Source organism: Apis dorsata, unplaced genomic scaffold (assembly GCF_000469605.1).
Source record: "Apis dorsata unplaced genomic scaffold, Apis dorsata 1.3 scaffold_56, whole genome shotgun sequence".
Classification (NCBI taxonomy): domain Eukaryota; kingdom Metazoa; phylum Arthropoda; class Insecta; order Hymenoptera; family Apidae; genus Apis; species Apis dorsata.
The window spans coordinates 867,521-889,083 of record NW_006263356.1 but is presented as its reverse complement, the minus strand read 5'-3'; the positions used below and the strand labels follow the sequence as shown (position 1 = coordinate 889,083).

Sequence of the window (21,563 nt, the reverse complement as noted above, 5' to 3'; positions counted from 1 at the left end):
TGCCACGCCGAGGGGTGCCGACAAGTGGACCGAATAATGTTGTGCGGTACAGGAAGGTGCAAAGCTGGGGCGCATTGCAAATCCAAGCTGAGTGAATATTTCCTTGATTCTATTATCGATGGTTCATTTAGTTTTATTTAAAAATCTGCAATATAAGAAAAAGATTTAGATTAATGGAAGATCCTATAAGAAGATCTATTTTTCAGTTTTTGAATTTATATTGTATGTTATATCTATATTGTAAACTAGTATTTATTATAGATTTGAGTTCACTTAGATATTGTTTTATATAATAAAAATCCAAATTCTGATCTGCTCTCTTTTTTACATTTAAGAATGCAAATATATTTGAGAGTTATTAAAGTATCTTTTATAAAGATTTTTTGAACGCTATATTACGAGTTATTATCTGATAAAATTTTTAATTTAAATATATTTGTATTCTAACAAAAAATCATATTTTTTATTAATAAAATAACGATAAATCAATAAATAGCATTTCATCGTTTATTGTTAATAAAACAAGTATTTTTATTGAAATTTTATTGAAAAATGAAATCAAATTTGAAAAAAATTGAAAAATTTATCAAAAATTGAAAGAAAGATTTATTAACTCCTCTAAATTTTTTTCCAAAACGTATATTCCAAAACATCATAAAATAAATGTCACACGTCTTTCGCCAAATGACACCGTGCATTTAAGAATTAAGAAAAATGTCTGTTCGAACCTCACAATACCCGCAATGCCTCCACCCTCAATGATGTTAACCCTTTTGAATCTTTTTTCGATTCATCGATTATGTACATTAAACCGGCACAAATACATGGTAGGAAGAAAGGTAAGTTTTTTTTTCAATGAAAACAGACCGCCCATTCCGATTCCTGGGCCATTACATATGCCATCCTGTTTCGAGTAGTAATAATAATCGACCGACCGACAGAATTTACTAACAGAGAGAATCGAGTCTCGTTGGCCCTTTGAGCGTGGCGTAATGCGATTCGCAAATCGACCACCGTGCCGATGACTAAAATTATTGTTCCAGAAATTAGGGGTTTGCACCCCTACCTCCCTCTCTGATAACCCGCCTGCGCGGTATGCAGCCACCGAATCGACCAATGACGAATCGACTATCGGGGGTGCATAATATTTAGCTAGTATGCACTCTGTACAAACGTAATACCTGCATACAAATTTTACATTCGGATACGATTTTTTTTTTTTTCTTTCTAATTTCTAGAATTTTATTTTGTAATGGAATATCGAAAGTAAGAGTTATTGCTGCTTCGTTATTCAATAATAAAATTAATTCTAAAAATTGAATCTTAATAATCATAATCTTAATTTTGAATATCTTATTAGATAAAAATATCTTCAAAAATTGTGATCGTTTTATGGAATAAAATAAGAGGTTTATCGATGTTTCTTTTCTGTTAGGAGTTAGATATATTCGAAACACGTGCGAACTGAAGCAGATTGCTTGGGATTTTAGGATTCGCGATTCCATCGAAATTCCGCGAAACAAGGGGAGAGATTCTACAAAGGTATCTTAACACAATCGCCTACGTTGTTTCTTGTAGATATAATACGAGTATATAGATAGTTTCAAATATCTATTTACAATGTCGATGTAACCACATTTCTTTGTTAATTCATCACAAAGCACGATTTGAGTTCTCGAAATCTTGATATTCATATATCATAAGATACTTTTAATTCAATTTGAAATTTTTTTTTAATGACGATAATTATATCTTACTATTTTATCTAATACGAAACGAATGACGACAATATCTTACTATATTTTCCATAGATATCTATTAATTTCTCCATACGACAAGAATTTATCCTAGTTATATATATTGAACAAATATTACTCTACCAATCGGTTGAAGACTCCACCATATAAAACGTCCATTTCTGCTTCAATCTTATACTTTTGAATCCTCTTCTATGCATGTTCTCATATCTTATCATATCTAAGCAACAAAGAAAAATTTTATTTAAATATTCCTCCAATAGTAAAAATATATATAAATATTTCAATTAATCAGAGATTATTAAACATCCATTTTCACTTCATCCTTATTTTGAATTGTCTTTTACGTATACTCTTGCACATTTCATTATACTAAGCTCATATTTCTCATATTTCATTGTGATCTGATGTAATGTACTTATAAGACTTTATCAAATGTCCATTTCTGCTTCAATCTACTTTTGAATCCTCTTCTATGCATGTTCTCATATCTTATCATATCTAAACAACAAAGAAAAATTTTATTTAAATATTCCTCCAATAGTAAATATAGTAAATATTTCAATTAATCAGAGATTATTAAACATCCATTTTCACTTTATCCTTATTTTGAATTGTCTTTTACGTATACTCTTGCATATTTCATCATACTAAGCTCATATTTCTCATATTTCATTGTGATCTGATGTAATGTACTTATAAGACTTTATCAAATGTCCATTTCTGCTTCAATCTTATATTTTTGAATCCTCTTCTATGCATGTTCTCATATCTTATCATATCTAAGCAACAAAGAAAAATTTTATTTAAATCTTCCTCCAATAGTAAAAATATAAATAAATATTTCAATTAATCAGAGATTATTAAACATCCATTTTCACTTCATCCTTATTTTGAATTGTCTTTTATGTATACTCTTGCACATACTCTTGCTTTTCATTATACTAAGCTCATATTTCTCATATTTCATTGTGATCTGATGTATTTATAAGACTTTATCAAATGTCCATTTCCATTTCAACTTTATACTTTTGAATCCTCTTCATGTTATCATTATACCTAAATAAGAAAGAACAATTTTATTCTCATATTTCCTTATTATAACTTGATATACTTTGCATATATCTTCATCAAACAAATTATTAAATATTCCAATTAGCCAAAGTCGTCTATCAAACGTCCATTTCCATTTCATCCTTACACTTTTGAATCGTCCTCTACGCGTGTGTATCGCGAGCAGTTCGGGGGCGACACAGGAAGGGCCACGAAGATCGAGGGCGGAGCACGGACGTAGAAGAATGAAATGATCGAGTTATGCCTGATTGCCGCTTGTTGTTCCAGCTCGATAAACCGGACCCGAGCCACCCGAATTCACCTTGTTCTCCCCAATTTTACCAGTCCACCCTCCACCGTAATCATCTTCCGTGGCTCTGCTCCTTTCCAACGGAACGGACCAGTCGTGGGGATCCAGCAACTTTTCAAGTTAGGCTCCGTGGCAAGGATGGAACATCTCTGGTCGTTTACAAAGCGTGAAGATCATCGCGAAATCGCGAAGTCAGCGGCAGGATCTTTAATGCATAATCGGATTCGAAGCGATTACGTGAGCTTCTGTATACGCCATCGAGATTTCAGAGCTCTCCTTTGAGGACGAGGATGATCAAGGAGGACGATACGGAAGCAGGAGAACGCTTTGATGTCCCACAAGGTTGTTGAAATGGATGTCGGAACTTGATTGATATGGATGGTAATAAATATTTGTATCTCGTTACATCCTGTGTGTTGACGAATCTTGAGATGAGGATATCTGAAAATTTATGAATTTGATGAATAGTGTGTTAAATTTTATTTCAAATTATAATTATTGTTAATAATCAAATATATTCTATTCTATTAGATTTTATGAATTAAAATATATATAATAGATAAGAATGTTCATCGATATAGATTATTTTTGATTTTAAAATAAAGTATAAATTTTCTAGAAATTTTACAAATTCTATGAATCTTTAATATAGCTAACTAATTGTAATTGGCAAATTGTATACTACATACAGGATTGGATGTAAAACTTTAAATTGGAAGGAACTATAGAAAATATATAAAAATATAATTTTGAACATTCTTATATAGTGATTACACAGTTTAAATATGATTAATTATTCTTACATTATAAAAAATCAGAATGATTTACTGTGAACACGTTGTATTTGCTAGGTAATTAGTTTAAAGCAATAATTAAATAAAGTAAATAAGTATCCTCGAAATTTTTGGCAGAATAAAATGATCGACTCGCCACTTGTTGGCTTGTATCGGCGAGATATCCATAAGGGGGTATTTTTGAGACCTCGGTTACCTCCACGTTGTCAACGACGTTTAATTCACCGTGTAACCGTACGCGGGATCGAGTTAACGTTAAGATCAAATTGGATTTGGCGCCGGCGCTGCCCTGGCTAAAACTTAGTCATCCGGCAGGACCCTTCTAATCCATTTATGCTCCTTCGTCCTGGATGCTCCATCGTCTCCGCGACTACGTAGTCCGATGAAAGAGAGTGGACCTGAAAGGAAAGGAAAAATGAAAAGAAGAAAGAGATCCTTCTTTTTACTTAATCTTAAAAATAAAAGATTTATCTAATTTTCTATTAATCGTACATTCCATTTAATTATATGAATATCAACTGTATCCAAATTTATACCAATTATATTAATTTTAATATACCGAATATAAAAATGTGGGATGATCGTATACCTTATGGATTTTAACAAAGTCACGAAAGTAATGATAAATATTTCAATGGTAAGTTACATGACTTTTTTTTAAGGAAATATCACGACTAAAAATCAAAGTTTCCAGAAAGGAAGATTTCTCCTCCAACAAAAATTTTTTTCCTTCCAAGTTTCGCGAAGAAGACGCGAGAAGGCGGATCGTGGAGCGGACGAAGATTATTTCGAGGAAGAAGAGGAGGGGGGTCTACAAACAGGTCGAAGAGGAACACGAGGGGGACACGAGGCGGCAGTTTGTTAGCAGGAGGACCTCGCCTTTTTGCAGCTTGCGCCGTTTGTCGACGACACGGGGTAAACTTTTCGTGAGAGTATCTCGCGGCGGTTCGCGGGGCGTTGCGGAGGCGGCTTGCACGGACGGACACGCCCAGCGTCGCGACGCTTTTATCGATCAACGGCCGTACGCACGCCAACGGCCATTTTACTTTTCCGCCGATGGATACGTGAAAATTCAACCGAGGCCCTGTTACCGTTCGAAACCGTGCGAGGGTGAGGAGGAGAGGGCTGACAGAGATGCGAACGTCCCTTCGTTCTCGCGTTCGTCCCTTCACGTGTTCTCGATGAGATGAAAATCTATAATCTGATGAAAACAAACAAAATTAAAAATAGTAAATTATATATCTATAGTGGCTTATGAAAATATTTGAATGCTTTTTTTTTTTAAATGAAATTGTTTTTTTTTTTATTAAAATGTTATAAAGAAGTGAAATCAATCCTCAAAGTTTTATGCTGCTGAATTTTTCTTTTAAATTATAATATTCAGAATTTAGAACTTCATCACTCTGTTGCAAGAAATTCTTAGATAAAATTATATACAAAACATGAAAAAATGCTAAAGCCTTTTGATTTTACAAAAAAAATATAATTACTCCATATATCTATTATATATTATATTCGGTATATATATATATATACATACAAACTTTCTTACCATTAACTTTTTTATCATTATAGATATGTAACTTACTATTTTTAAGTTGTGTACCACTCATCCCAAATCTTCACAGAGTCCTTACGTTGTATCTCGCTTACTACCGATTAACCCTCTAATTAATGAACGTTAACGCGTAATCTTTGGTCCATTCGTTCGCTTCTGTTCCTCATTTTGCAATGTACGAGCTCGGTTGAATCTTCTCGAGTTGGTAGGTACGTGAAACCGGCTTATAGGCTCGTATATCTCTTTATAGGGCCTTATCATATTTATGGGAGCCGGTGGAAGCGTGCGACATGGAAACCGCATCTGTCGGCATGCATATTTTTAAATACCAATTCACCGTACGCGGTTTCACGGCCAAACCGATTTCTTTCCTCTTGAGCGACCCACGTTGCCATTACACGCTCGCATCGCTTCGTTTATTTTATCCTCGATAGTCGTGTATTTCCCTTCTCCGATCTGCGGAAGATCGTTTACGAACGACTCAATTCGAAGGTGAAACGCGATGGTCATTGAAGAGGTAGCGGTGATTTAATTGTCACTCGAGAGATTATTATACTTCTATTGGAATGCATTGGAATATTTTGGTATCGTTCTTGAACCTTGAAAATTGGAAAAAATAAAATGCAGATGTTAGTCAAAAAAAGAAAAATAATTTGATAATTTTTAAAAAAAAATTCTTGTAAAGTTATGAAAATCTGAGTTGGATCAAATCTTATAATAATTTTGATATTAAAATTATTCAAAAATATAGCTATATATATTAATACATACCTATTAATACCTACCTATATACCCTAATTTCGACTTATATCGATATTTTACGAAAATATTTTGATAAATAGTAAGTATCCTAACCTCACTTTTCTTTAAATTCTTAATAGATTTGATATCCGAAAAAAATCCTATTCGACAATTTTCGCTCGAAAAAGCAATCGTATCCTAACGAATCTAGCCAGCCTACGTGGTGAAATGCAAATAAAAGAAAGGTTCGTCTCTCTGATCGAGATGTAACCGATTACACGGATTTTTTCCGCGCGGCACGTTTCTTTCTCGCCCGTATTACACGCGCGCAGGTCGAACATCGGTTCGGTAAGTGGGCACACGGATCCGGGAATGAAACGTGGTGCTCGTTGATTCGAAAGGAATAATCGGATTAAAGGCTGAATACTGGCTGCCGCTGCCGCGGGGTGCAGTTCATTGTGAACGTTGACTCGAGAGGGATGAAACCCAACGTAGCTATGCGGAATACGGGCGGCTACGTTTCCTTTCTCCTACGACAATCGACACAGCGGAGACCCGAGGTCTGACCGAATTCGATTCCGGGGGACTGAACGGCTGCCACGTGGCCCCTATTACATAATATTAGACTTACACCCCCGAACACCCTCTTATTAGGAGAACGTCGGTGAGAGCGGCGACGATTGTGATTTTCTTTCGCGATTCATTCGAATCGCAATCCCACGCGATCATTTCGAGTGTGACGGTATCGATGATGACAATGTGGAATCAGTGGTTTCGTTTTTTGAATTTAGAAAGGGAAATTGAAGATAGACATGTACGTATCGTAATTCGTCAATGTTAATTTTTACTTGCTTTGTAAATCGTGTGTAATATAATGAAATTTTTAATTGTAATCCAATTTACGTAAATGTACGTAATTATATAAATGTTACGTAATTAATAAAAATATTTTATTAAAGATATTTTTAAGATAATAGATATAAAAGATATAGAAGATATAAAAAATAAAAATGTTTTATTAAAGTTTACTTATGCATCTAGTGTTTAGACAGATGTTTCTAATATTATTTTTCACCTGTCATAACCTCAATCACACTTCGTTTACTTCGTTTTATTAAAATTCATATTTAATATGAATTTTATTCTAATCTATATCGAAAAATCTATATTATAATAAAATTAAAAGTTATACCTGTAATATAATATGTTCTTCCTTTATTCTTCGAAAATCTCCAAAACAAAATCGATTTTCCTGTTGTCTTTCCAGCATTCATATAACTCTTAATTATTCCCTAGCAATTGCACAGTCATTCGTCGAAAAGACAAACTTTGAAAAAAATGTTTAATGTATAAACATTTTTATATAACGATCAATAATAATCGTTGTTTTATTTTTCCATCACGATTTTTATTTATCATACAAAACCATGCAAAAGATGATTCGTTCAATTATTATTGGATGCTCCACGCCTCGGTGTAGAATGTCAATCTATTGACGACGAAAAAAAATTCGATATTGGAGGTATAGTATATTACAGCATCCATAGATTGTATCGGTCTTTCTCTTGACTAATTATCGCGAACATTATCACCGTGTCGAGACGAAATTCAGCTGAATCATTAATGAGTACAACGGCATTTGAACACTCTGCAGAAACGATTTGTTCCTAGGTGAATTGTGTGAATGAGAAATATATATGAATACATATCATCGTAAACCTCGGAACGTTTGATCATACAAACACACAAATTCGAAACGAGATACGCATATCTTACGCACTTAAACTTGTACTCGTATTTAGCGTCGACTGTGTTTCGGATTAATGATGATTCTCCTTTGTCAAAACAAAGATAGGTGGTGCTCGTGGTTACATGTACTATGTAAGACAGGTTAAGGTTTGCGTATATGTGTATTGTTCGTACGATTAGTAAGTGAGATGATTAAATTATAGAAAATGAAGATCATGATCTTAACACGTGCCATGTAATATAGGATGTTTGAAAGTATGTTTCGATAAAAGTTAATAATCTATGCGAATTTCTTTTTATCTGAATTTGGTAAAAATTTTAACTTCTTAATGAAGTTATGAGGTTATGATATAATTAGTGACATTCTTAAAAAGATGCAAACGTGTATTCACAATATTCACTTCAAAATTTATTATTCATATAAATCATATTTAAAGGTATCAAATAAATAAATAAATCAAGTTCAAATTTTATTTAAGTTCCATATAACTGTTGAGAAATCATTTTTCGACCCATCATAGTGACACGAAGAAAGTTGTACTGTAACTATGAAAACATTAGACTTCGAGCATGACATATCCTTCGGGATACGGTAAAAAAACTCATGACATTCTCATCCAATGACGAAATGACCCTGTGCTATTACAGGTGAGTAAGAATGATCGGCATCCGCTATCAAAACTGTTTCTTTTATTGTATCGTGATTTTCTTTCTCGAAGATCAATCATTCCCTATACTTCTGATTTCGACGTTTCAATGATCTTATTGCGAACAATTGAACTATTGTATTCTGTTTATTTTGAATCTCACCAGTTAGATTCAAATCTAACGAAAATTGTTAAGCTTCCGATGAAAGAATTAACGAATTAATAATGAAATTATCTTTAGATTCGTATTATATTACGAATATTGGAAATTTTAGATTTTTTTTTAAATTCAAATTTCTTTTATTATTTATATTAACAATGATAATATTTCAATAATTATTTATTTAATAATAATTACAAGTTACAGTCTATATATAACTTTCAAATTATATTTTAAAGCATATATGTCTTTTGTTGAGAGATACAAATATAGAGAGACTTTCAAATTCCTGATCAAGGAGAAAAATATTAAAAAATCTTTTTAGTCTTTCTAAAAAGTACTTACTTGGTCGTGTTAAAGGAGTAACAGAAGATAGAAAGTGCAGAAGTGAAACGGTTGAGGCAAAGTGAAGAGAAGAAAGATGAAAAGAGAGGAATCAAGTAGATAGAGAGAGAAGAGGCAAGAGGGTGGGTTTCGTTAGGTTGGGCGCAGTTTTGATGATAACGAGCGGATTTGCAATCACGACTACATTGTGCAGGATCCTGCTGTTAGCTAACTTGAAGAGGGATGAAACTCAGACGGGCTGAGATCACAGAGCAGGAAGCTGAGAGCGCGAGGATGAGAGATACGTTGGGGAAGCTGCTACAGTCGCGTATATACTCCTTTTCAGTCCCTCATTCCATCCTGTTCCTTCTTCGACTTTACCATGTTCTCTGAAAGTGGAAATCCCGAAATTACAGGACTATAACGTAGTGATACAGTTGCAGGCCTCTGTACCACCTGTACATAAATATCTCGCGAAATTTCCGGTTGTGAAGCAATTCCTCGAATTCGCGCAGACGTGCCGTGGATATGCTAACGAAGGTTAACGATACGGTTACTGGCTAATGAACTCGACTAGTATTGGAAAGTTCTTTTTATAAAATTTTTATATTTACGAGATTTTTTTCCCATTTTCGATTTAAACATTGTTAGTTTATTATGTTATGATAATGATACTTCATTATTGACGAAATAATGTTTATATGTAGTATTAATAAAATATTGAAATTCTGTTATAAATATTATCTTGTAACGAGTTTTCCTGTTAAAAAAGTTCGAGAATCGTAAATATTTCCACTTCATTAAATTAGAACTACAAAATGTTTTATACTTCAGCCAATATAAGACTAGGTCGAGGCTAGGTTTATCAGTGTTCCCTTTAAACTCAAGTGTTTCATGTGAAGGTATCCAAGAAAGAAAGTCGGTTACGGTGTGGTCGGATTTTGACAACAGTGCGTGTTTGCACAGCAGGTGGTTACCAATGCGAGTGACATGTCAGACTGCTTTTTCGAATTTGTATTCTTTTATAAGGTATCGAGGGCTGTATGCGACAATGTATCTCCTCGATTTTGAATGTGAACAGGTCTCTGCGACCACTTTTATCATGATAATTCCACTTGGACGTTGGAAAATTTCTCGAAAAATGTTTGAAAAGAAACCGCAAGTTTTGGACTCTTTCCCAGCATGTTGAATATTCGGTAGAAAATGGGAAACTTTTTAAACATGATTTACATTTGCTCATTTCTCACGATTTTCACTTTTTTATTTTGTCAATGTTGTTTATATTATCGTTACAATATCGTTTACATTGTTAATATAGAAGAATATTCGATTAATAAAGTATAAATAATTACATTTGAAAATAAAACTTGAGAGTTACTTTTAAAAATATTTTTTGCAAATGGATATTATGTTCCACGGTACTTTCAACACTATATTTATTAATGAAAAATAACTTTTTAAAAATGTTTTTTATTTTTATTCTCTATTCGCATCGATTCATAATGGTAATTAAACATTTTTTTTCAGAAATTACTATATACTGTATATAAAACTTTGTTTATAATATATCCATAAAAATTATCTTAGAATATTTTCTCGATAGTCTTGAAAAAATTAAGATTAAAGTTATATATATAATAATTATCGTGATAAACGATGTACGCACTTATTATTTACGTCTCTAAGGAGAAAGAGACATCGATCGCGGAACAGGATTCTCGATAGTATCGATTAATGCGACGGTTGTCCCCTTAGTAAGAATCGGCATCGCTGGAACCCCGTGGTTCCTTTTTGAAGAATCCTCCGCGTGTCCTCGCGAGGTAGAGACCTTTGTTCGTTTTCGGTCCCACTAGCGGAATAATTCGACCGCCATTTTTCTCGCTTTATGCCGGGTAAGCGTTACTAATGGCCCGTATCCTGCCGATCGCGGGTACGACGGCCCCTGTTGCTTCTTCTCGCACGCGTGAACGTCGTTTACACACTTAACCTATACGTCCGTATCGCGTTGCATTTGCACGCGCGAGATTCGCAAGCATGCGCACACGCGCCTACGATGATATTAATAAATAGAGGGCGTATCGCGATTCCATTGAAAACATATAACGCGCATTTATCTTGAAAATATTAGATACATCTTGGAGACTGGAGGAATGTGACGATAAATGAAGAGAATTCGTTTCTTGTTCCTTTGATACTTTTAGAAGAAAGAGATATTGAAAGTGATCAGCATGTCATCTCTACATCTATGTTAGAATTAATAATAAATATGAACATAAATACCGATTGAAGTCTCTTTATTAAATACATCAATACTTAACATATTCCTTACTGCTGTTTCTAGGGAAAATTTTTAGGTTAGTATTATACTCTTATACAATATGAAAAATACAATATGAATTACATATGAACTTACATATCTTATACAATATAAAATGAAAAAAATAAAAAAAATTTAATGAGTAAATGTAATTGCTTTTTAAATTATGCACTATTTTAAATAACTATTTTAAATAAAAATTTCATCAAAAATTAATAAGTAATATCCATCGAAAGAAAAAGGATATATGTAGTAGCAAACATGTTAAAAAATTGTCTAATAAAAAAAATTCTATTTCTATCGATACTTTTCTTCCTTTTCAAGGCATATAATTCTAGAAACAGTGAATTTTACGGATGCACAGGCACGACGCGCGCACATCGATAGAATGGCAATAAAAGGACAGTAGATAGGGCCGAAAATCCGTTTGACAGTTTTTCTCGGGTTCTGAAACCGAAAAAGAAATTCATATTCATTTTAGATGTGGGCGTATATGAATCTAGGATCTCGTATATATACGTCTATGTATCTACTCGCATCATTTCGATAGAAGAGGATGATGCAGGGGAGAGGGATATAGCAGTGATAAAAGGCGTTAGTCCATTCGAGAATGATTTATGTGTCGGCGGAGCAGAAATACAAACAGGTGCTCGAACCTCTTCGAGAACCCAAACTCATCGAAAATAAAAAGGAACGGAGGGAATATAAAATATATATCCACACGTAAATATGCTGGAAGGGGATAGTGGACCGTCTGAGGGTAAACCGTAACTAAACGCTTAACCGAGTCACAAGTTTTGACCTTGCTTTAGAGAACAGAAGTTTTTTAATCATAGATACTATTTTGATCTAGTATTTTTTTTCTATGGCTAGAGACTTTATAAATTTATAAAATAAATTATAAAATATTTATTAATTATATATTACTTATGAGATAATAATTAGAGATTTTTTTTCTCTATGATTATAGATATAAATTATATGTTGAGACATATGATAAACTGACAATTATATTAAAATTGTTTATCGAAAGCAATAAAATGATTATCGAAAACAAAATCATTTATCGAAAACAATAAAATTATTCTTTTTCCTGCTCGAAGTGATTTGCATGATTCATGAATTGTGTAATTTCCAATACGTGACATTTAATATATATTATCGATTATTGAAAAAAAACTTTATGAGCATGATTGATGGATAATTTTTCGAAGAATACACGTAATCACTTGATTGTCACATGCAAATGTTAATGTTTCAGGAAATCGAGGAGGTATTGATTATGTATATTTAGCGGAATAATCAACATAAAGGCGGAATGATATCAATGCCTACATGAATTTTTTTTAAAATATACTTCCTTAAACATGATAAGCAATTAAACATAAATAATTTATAAAAAAAATGACTGATTGCAACTATAAAGAATTTCTAAAATAGTATTAATAAAAATTAAGATTAAATATAGTACAAGACCAATAAAGAAAAAAAGAAAATATTTCTCAAACGAACGAAAAAAAAAACAAACAGAAAAAACGCGATTCTTAAAATTCTAAAAAGAAACAAATAATCCTATGCTAAAATGAATAAAAAAGAATGGAAAGGAATGAAAACTATACGTATGAGAAAACTTCATAAGAAAATGTAAGAGAACTTTAAAGACGATGACGAAAGGAGGAGGGAAGAAATAGAAAGTGAGAGACGGAATCAAAAGAAAAAAAGAAAAGAAAATAAAATAGGAAGAGTTGACACCGCTACGAGAAACACGTTGCCCGCAGAAATTCCATTCCCGTGTGATTCGCTTCCAGAGAATCGCGATTGCCCCCACTCTATCAACCTCGGAACTTTACGATAGCAGGGGTTCCAGTGGAGCGCACGGAACATGGGCGTGTTCTAATAGGCGGAGCTTCGTTCTCGTTTCAGAAGTCTTCGTCTTGAAAAGCATCATTTCTGTGCCACCTAGCGCCACGAACAACCCCGAATCGAGTCACGAAACACGAATCCCCTCCACGTGCAGCGTCTCGTACACATACTCAAATCGTATACATATATGGACAAGCGAATGCATAGAGTAGAAGCTGTGCAAAGAAATCGAGCGAACGTGTGTGGAACGAACGACGTGTGGAAGGGGCAGAATCGAGGATGCCAGTCTTTCCCGGGCTACGGATCGGGACGGGATATTTCGTGTGATTCTATTCGATCTTCCAGTTGATCAACAATATCTTTTCTTTTGCCTTTTGTGATTGTTTATAGTTTTTCTCAATATTAAATTTATTTTCGAAAGAGTTGAATTATTGAAACGCGAGTTTCAGTTTTACGATTATGGATCGAGTGATGTGAATACGGACTTCGTGAATGGAGGGCATAATATTATAGCACGTGTATTTGTTTTAAAAAACTTTTTTTTGATTGTTTGATGATTATGGAATCGGAAAGAGAAAGTTTATGAGATTAAAAATTTTTGGAACAAAGGAAGATGAAGGTGAGTGAATTGAAATTTTAGAAGATAGTTTTAAGATTTGAAAATTAGAAAAAAAGAAATAACTATATTAAGATTGAAAATTTTCCAGAAATAAATACTTTAAAATATTATTATATGATACAACTATTCTTTTCTTATGATGTTAATTTAATCATATGACATAACTTATATATTTTATTTTTTCGAAACTCTATATTTTCAAATAATATTCTATAATTGAGATTCATTTAAATATTTTGTCAGTTCTTTGAACATTTTAACTATATTATATTTCTATTATTTTACCACTATTGCGATACACTAAACGTCAGATATAAAATACGCAAACTTCGAGAAATAACATTTTCTCCAAAAAAAAAAAAAAATATATATCTTTGGAACAGATTGATACGCAGATCGAAATAATTTTAAAATATTGCGAAAAATTATTTACAATCATTGGCGAAACGTATAAGGAACGATAAATCATTAGGAATGTTACTCACTTATGGCATTAAACATCTATGTAGCCAAGTGACGAATGTATACGAGGATCTTAGGTGTCCGGTAGTCGATAGTGAGGTCCGTTTGACCTCTTCACCCTGGCATTTCTCACTTTGTCAGCTCATCTCCGTCGCCTCGAAGTGCTGGTCAATAAAAAATGACTACTATTATTCTTCTTAACTACTCGCTGATTGCATTCTTTGGAGAAACACCTACAAAAAAGATCGATCGAAGAATTCATTTTTTTTATTTCAATGAAGATTTGATTTTGTATTAACTGACTTATAAGATTAGATACTTGTGGATTTTGAAATTGGATAAATTATAAGTAAGATAAATTATAACGACATTTATCGATGTGTTTGATAATATACGGAACATATTATTATGCCTGTTAGATTGTGATTAATGAGAAAATTTTTTTTGAAATTGAAAATATTTTTAGTATATGTACAGTATATGTACATTTAATATATTGATTCGATACAATTTATTCAGATTTATTAGATTAATTATTAATCGAATTATTAGTCGAATTTTTCGGAAAAAAGCATCCTTATTTTTTCTTTTGGAATGGTTTCTCAGGATAGAAAAAAAAAACGACGAATTTCGACCTGTTGTAAATTACCTCTTGAATTTTGTGGACTCGCTTTTTTGTGGATCGTAAACCAGGAACGCCATTGTAAAATCCTATGATCATTGAATGTTTCATTCTATTCTTTCTTTTTACATTCTTTTCTTTTTCATTTTTTTTCTTTCCTTTTCGATTCTTTTGTTGTATAATCATTGCGTAATTAAAAAATTCTTTGATATCCACATTTTTTACACATTTTAAATCATTTATTTTAAAATGACTAATAATATTTAAACGGATAATAATTTTAATTTTTCAAATATTAAAATTATTGTATTTAATTAATTATTATTGTTAATTTTGTACTCAATTGAATCTTTTAGATTTGAAATTAATGAACATAGATATCAATAATAACTTCGCTTATTTCGATAGATTTATTACGAAAAAATTTATGAAATTTTTAAAATTTTAATTTAACTTTTTTTTCAATTTCCATATTTCATACAATAGTTTTCACAATGAAAACAATACATATAAATATTTAATAAAAAATATTTAATTAAAATTAATTAGTAATTAATTAATATGTAATTAAAAAATAGGATCTGTTGTTAGAACACATTCTTTATTCAATTAATAAGATAAATATTAAAATATTAGGATAATGAATGTTCTACTTTATTATTTAAATAAAACCTACTTTATGGTTTAACGCTTGAAACAATGAGATTGGACAATTATGATTGACAAATAATCAGAAATCAACAAGAGGGAAAATTGAATAAATATTTGTATAATCTTTATCACCGTATTGAATATATACTTTTGAGATTAAATTTGACAGACGAAGCGTGAAAATGTCTCGTTCTCAAACAATGGAATTAATGAACTGCAATTATATAATGCAACATTCAAGTATGTATTATACAATATTTTCATCGTATAGTTTATTACGTGATAATAGGAATTTATGATTAAACATGATTGAGGTTTAATAGCTGCAAATGAGTGACTTGAGACAGTAATATTTTAATATTGCAATAAATCAACAGCTATATGTGTATATTTTTTAGTAAATATGTGTGGAATAATAAAATTGAAAACAAAACAAATAAAATAAAAAACATTAAACATATGAAAAAAAAAACAGAATATAATATGAATCATAAATACAATCAGAAAAGGAATGGTTCATGAAATAAATCAAAAAATATGGAATAAATTTTTTTTTTTAAATTATCTAATACATGGATGCCTGAATAGTTCACGATTGAATTTTCAATTTTCGCGAACGAGAGAATTAAAAATAGAACTAATTACTATATTCCGCATAATAAAATATCTATTCAATGAAGAAGATTCTATCATATTTTAAATCATAAAATCTCTCTTTGATCCATCATTGCTAAGTTAAATACGCGAACATTGAACACGTGAATTTCTGTACATGAATTATTTCAAGAACCATGAAGAGAAGAATCGTTGAAAAAAAAAAAGAACCATTGCACAACCGACACCTCGAGAAAGACAATTTCGAAGATATTACATAGTCTTGTCTTTTTTCGTTTCATTTTCCTCTCTCTATCCTTTCTCTCCTTGTCACTCTTTTTACCGTCGGTCAGTAATCATTTCACGTTTAACTGGACGGTCATTGATTTATGATCTGCCGAAGGCAAAGTTGAATTTCCCACCTGTGATTTATACCTTCTGGCATTTCGATCTTCCCTCGGAAATCGAACGTTTCTCTTCGACATAATACTATCGATTAATACAGTGTCGCGCATCATGTATAATTTTTGCTATTCTGCGATTTTCTAACCAAATAACTGAAACATCATTTTGATTGAACTAAAAAAATTATTAGGAAGAATTATTCTCGATTGAAATTGATTCGATTTTCGTTTGAAATTCTTATTGTTTTTTTTTTTGATTTAATTTCTGATTTCTCGAAGACTTTTTAACCTATTTTTAAGTAATTTTGTGTATTGAATAACTGAGTACTTACTAAGAATCTTTACTGCATAACAATCATGAGTTTAATAATAAAAAATGTAATAACAAACTTTTATATATATAAATTTTAGCAATTATAAGTTTCATTATCTTATTTAATAAGAAATTAAAAAATTATGAAATATAATGCGTAAATTCTTAAATTATTAATACTATTAGTTGCTAAATTAATTCGCAAGAGGTCTCTGGTTGCTATTTTCTGAAATTATATTGTGTTTCATTATACCTGTATACATTTTGATTAAAACGTGATATAAAACAAGTTTCATATATCTGTTGTCCAGTTAAAAAAGAAATAAATATGTGAACATAGAATAAATCGAAAGACATAATGTAATTAACTCATTGATTGCATGCTGGGCCGAACAATAACCTTTGTGAATTACTCGTGTACCAATTAATATTATCGAGGTAAAACATAACCTATACTTACATACACGCACTTGTATAACGCACAGGTATATAAGTACAAGCATGTGTGCCATGACACACTGATAAGAAAAAAATTGCATACAGATCAGATACGCGTTATCTTTGCGTTTATCTCTACGCATTCACAATGACTTTCTCTCTTTCCCTTCGTTGTTTTTATCCCCCTGTTGTTCTCTGCTCCTCTAACAACAGAGACTGGATTGAAAGAAAGAAAGAAAGAAAAAAGACAAATCAGCTGCATCGTGTCGTTCGATTGTCAATTAATCGCAGTCGAAACCCTAGTACTTATACAGGTTTGGTTTAAGCGATTCTTGACTAATGAACAATTAGAAGGATGAATTTTAATCGATGATCATGCTTTTATAAAAGAATATAATTTTTTTTTTTTTTGAAATATTAGATTTTATTGGAAAATTTAGTATTATTATAAATATAAATATAGATATAGTGCCTTTAATTTTTTAAAATTTAATGTGAAAAAGATAGATTATATAAAATTAGTTTTTGAAATAGAAGGAAGTTTTAATTTTTTTTAAACTAATGTTCGTAAATATTTTTTAACTCTTTAATTTTTATTTTTTTTATTTTTTTTATATATATTTAGATTTATGATTTATTCTATTTGATAGTTTTGTCAGATCATTCGATTTAAGATTATTAACAAATTTTTTGAATTTAATAATCCAATTATTGAGTCGAACGATAAATCTTTCCGAATATTATATTAATGTAAATTAATATATCGTCCGTAAATTTTACAAACGATATTCAAAGTTTTTGCGCGGTTAATCTTATAGAAACCTCTTTCCGATTTATAGTTGGCGATGAGAAGAGATCCCTACTCTCACGACCGAGCCTAATTAATTAAACGAGAGAAGGCCGGGATATCTCTCGTGCATTCAATCAATTAGTTTCTTGAGCATGGCCCATTCATAGATCCGTTTCAGATTTAGTTTTAAAGCAATAGTTTTAGGTAGTTTATTGAATCGTGAATTATTTTTCCTGAAATCACTTCAGATATATATAATTAACATATGATATTCATAATGATATTCATTATTAATATTATTTTAATTTAAAAAATTTGAATAATGACATAGAAAATATTACATCTTGAATTAAAAGAGATTTTTAGATTTAAGGATCAGTAAAGATATTTTAATAAATCTTACGAAACCTGTAAAGAATAAATTCTTTTAAAAAATATTTTCTGCACTTTAAAATAACAATATCTATAAAAAATAACAAAATTTTATTTCAAATAAAAATTTTCTAGATTTCCTTACTTATAACTTTCAACAATAATTTAAAACCTATACTTACATACACGCACCTAACCTTAATTTAAAAAATATACATAGCGATAAAATATTATTCACCACCTATATTTATTATTTATTCACATTTTTCAACACTTCAGATTAAAAATTTGAAATGAAAGAAATCAATATCGAAATTTGTAAAATTTCTACCATGTTACGCGTTCAATTAAAAGGAAGCTCTACCTATGGATCCCTAGGGGCGTGTCTGTCGCTTAAATCTCAAGAGGCCCACAATGAACAAATTTGCGCCTCTCCTGAAGGTCGTTTCGCGTGCACGCACATTCGATGCACGATGTGTGCGTAGTCATGCGAATCGTGAACATTGGTCCAAGCTGTTGATCGAGGAGGGATCATGCCCAGAGCGGCATCATTTATCAGCCGGCGGCCGTCCGCTCGTTTATTATTTCACTTTGCCGAGTATTAATTGAGATTTGGAGCCCGCAGCCAACCTTTTTGTATATTCCATACCCGGAAACGGTTGTAGTGCGTTGCATGTCATAACTATGAAATCAGATGAAAAAATTTTGATTCTCATATGTTGTGAGAAATTTATGGTTACACACTCTAGGATGAATATATGGTACAAAATAATGCTTCTTAGAACTAAGTGTTGTAAAAATATTATTTAAAAATAAATGATATGAATTTGATATTTTTTTTTTATAATACTTTATCAATAATGTTATCATTATGATAATCACATAAGGTGATTATATAAAATAATGGATGATTGGTATTTGAAGATGGTTTCGAGATATTGAAGATATTTTTATTAGATCATAGAAAATTCAAAATAATATTCTACGTATAAAATATAGCACAGACTTTGTTCGTACAAGTTGACACTTTTATGAATTGATCGAGCACGTTAATTCACTAGTCAACAAATTCTAACAAATCCTCGCTTCTAATAACGTTAATAGTGTGGTACGTGTTCTTTTTCACAATTTGTATAACTTGATATAACATGGCCGTGGTGGTAAATTGCACTGATGACACTGTGCAGTGACTTGTAGCAGCTGTTTGAGAGGTTTATTGAAGGAATTGTATTTGTGTTGGTTTGTACAAGATGTTTGCAGAACTTAAGAGGGTGGAAGATAGTGGAGTGTATACACGTAGGTTGTAAACCATGTGAGAAGATGAAAAATTAGCAGAGAATAGTATTGTAGGCAAAACTGGTTCCTCTGGGTTAGTTGCTTTGTTAATTAAGTTGTCTAGGAGAATTATTTCTTGTATTTTCGAAGTTTCTTGTTGATACTATCTATGTATATTTTACTTCTCTTTCTTTTTAATTTTTAATTTTAAACAATAATGAACTTTTACGAATTTTTCATAAATTTGTTGAGAATATAGGTTTTATATACTTATTGATTGTGTTTAAATTTAAATTCTTTATAAATAAATGGCAAAGAGATGAAAATCTCAAATTTTAATTACAGCATGATAAATTTAAAAAATTCATAATTTAAAACTGCTATTCCTAAATTTTCAAATCTCAAAAATTTCTAATAATTAAATCTTCAATAACTTAAATCTATATTTATTTATTTTTCTTAATTTTAATAATTTAAATTTTTCATAATAGAATATTTCATATATAATGCAAAATTTAAAAAAAGTGAGAATCTTAATATAGATTTCCTAATAATAAAATATTATAAATAACAATAATCTATTCCAGACTGAGATTGAAACAGAGACAGAGTGCACGGATGGCATCCTTTGTTCAAACAACAACAATGTCAACACAAACAATAATAATGTGGCAAATATTAAAAAATCTGGTACCAATATTACGACTAACGACAGCCACGATGGAATGGAAATGGACTGTGGTGGTTGCGGGGAAAGCGTACGCGAGCGCACTGTCCTCTGTGTAGGGGGTCGTACCTGGCATTCCAGATGTCTGAAATGTTGCGCCTGTGCTAGGCCACTGCACGATCAGCACTCCTGTTTCCTTCGAGGGATGCGGCTTTATTGCAGACACGACTACGCCTTGTAAGTACGGTTTGTAAGACTGGTTTCTATTTATTTCTCAGGCTTACCTTTAATCTTAGTTATTTCTTAGATTACGAGGAAACTTGTGTTTCTAGACTTTCGTGATTTATATAGCCTTTTTATATGAAATTGATTAATCCTCTATAATTTTTTATTTTTGTTTACTTTTATAAGAATTCAAATTATAAATATTATAATTGAATTTCAATTTTTTATGTTGATTTAAATACCTGTTATTTAAAAATCATTAAAATGTGATAAATAAACTATTTAATATTAGTAAAAATGATATAATTAAATATAAGTTTTAATTTAAAATAAAATTTGAAAAAGGAATCAATATAATATATATATATATTTTTTGCACATGGTGATATAAATTTATATAATAAAGTTAAATTTATTTGTATTCATTTGAGATATTTTATTTTTTAACATTCAAATCCACATATGCAAAATAATTAGAGATGTTCATTTTTTTTTAATTTGTCTAAATTCGACTAGATTAATTTGTAATCCATGTATTTAGTTTAATTTGATTCTAATCATAAGTACAATCATTGAAAAGTCTGTTTATCAAATGGTCGTATAGTTTGTTTCTCTTTTTTTTTTAATATAAATCTGTGAATTTAAGTAACACTTTTTTTCCTTTCATTTGTTTAAATAAACAAGTTTTGTGCATCATAAAATATATATTCTTAAATCAATTTTCCATCGCTATATTTACTTTCTTTCATTCGTATAACTGAACCTAACCTTAAATTGAAAAAAATATTAATTTTGTTTAGAATCATTGTATTTTTTATTTGTTAAATCTTTCTTATTTAAATATTTTACATTTTCTCG

At 30.9% G+C, this 21,563-nt stretch overlaps 1 protein-coding gene and 3 long non-coding RNA genes across 5 annotated transcripts in view; 1 reads left to right on the top strand and 3 right to left on the bottom strand.

The window, feature by feature from the left end:
- Positions 1 to 2,847: 2,847 nt before the first annotated feature.
- On the bottom strand, positions 2,848 to 8,079 carry LOC116186792. Its single transcript, XR_004151811.1, has 3 exons — positions 7,406 to 8,079; positions 3,949 to 4,312; positions 2,848 to 3,561 (listed from the first exon to the last, which is right to left on the bottom strand). It is a non-coding gene; the product is annotated as an uncharacterized LOC116186792 (long non-coding RNA).
- A 4,880-nt stretch (positions 8,080 to 12,959) lies between these two features.
- LOC102673792 (LIM/homeobox protein Awh-like) overlaps positions 12,960 to 21,563 on the top strand; it is a 15,915-nt gene continuing 7,311 nt past the window's right edge. Inside the window, exons 1-2 of one of the 2 annotated variants that reach the window (XM_006609467.2) lie at positions 12,960 to 13,892; positions 20,401 to 20,717. In XM_006609467.2, coding sequence (XP_006609530.1) covers positions 13,887 to 13,892; positions 20,401 to 20,717 — 323 coding nt within the window. In that variant the 5' untranslated portion in view covers positions 12,960 to 13,886. Of the gene's footprint in view, positions 13,893 to 17,175; positions 17,377 to 20,400; positions 20,718 to 21,563 lie in introns of those variants that run through there. The other variant, XM_031515141.1, reaches the window with a different exon arrangement.
- LOC116186791 lies at positions 20,153 to 20,940 on the bottom strand. Its single transcript, XR_004151809.1, has 2 exons — positions 20,610 to 20,940; positions 20,153 to 20,213 (listed from the first exon to the last, which is right to left on the bottom strand). It is a non-coding gene; the product is annotated as an uncharacterized LOC116186791 (long non-coding RNA).
- The window catches only part of LOC116186790, a 1,017-nt gene continuing 797 nt past the window's right edge, over positions 21,344 to 21,563 (bottom strand). The window contains exon 3 of the long non-coding RNA XR_004151808.1: positions 21,344 to 21,473. This is a non-coding gene — a long non-coding RNA (uncharacterized LOC116186790). The remainder of the gene's footprint in view (positions 21,474 to 21,563) is intronic.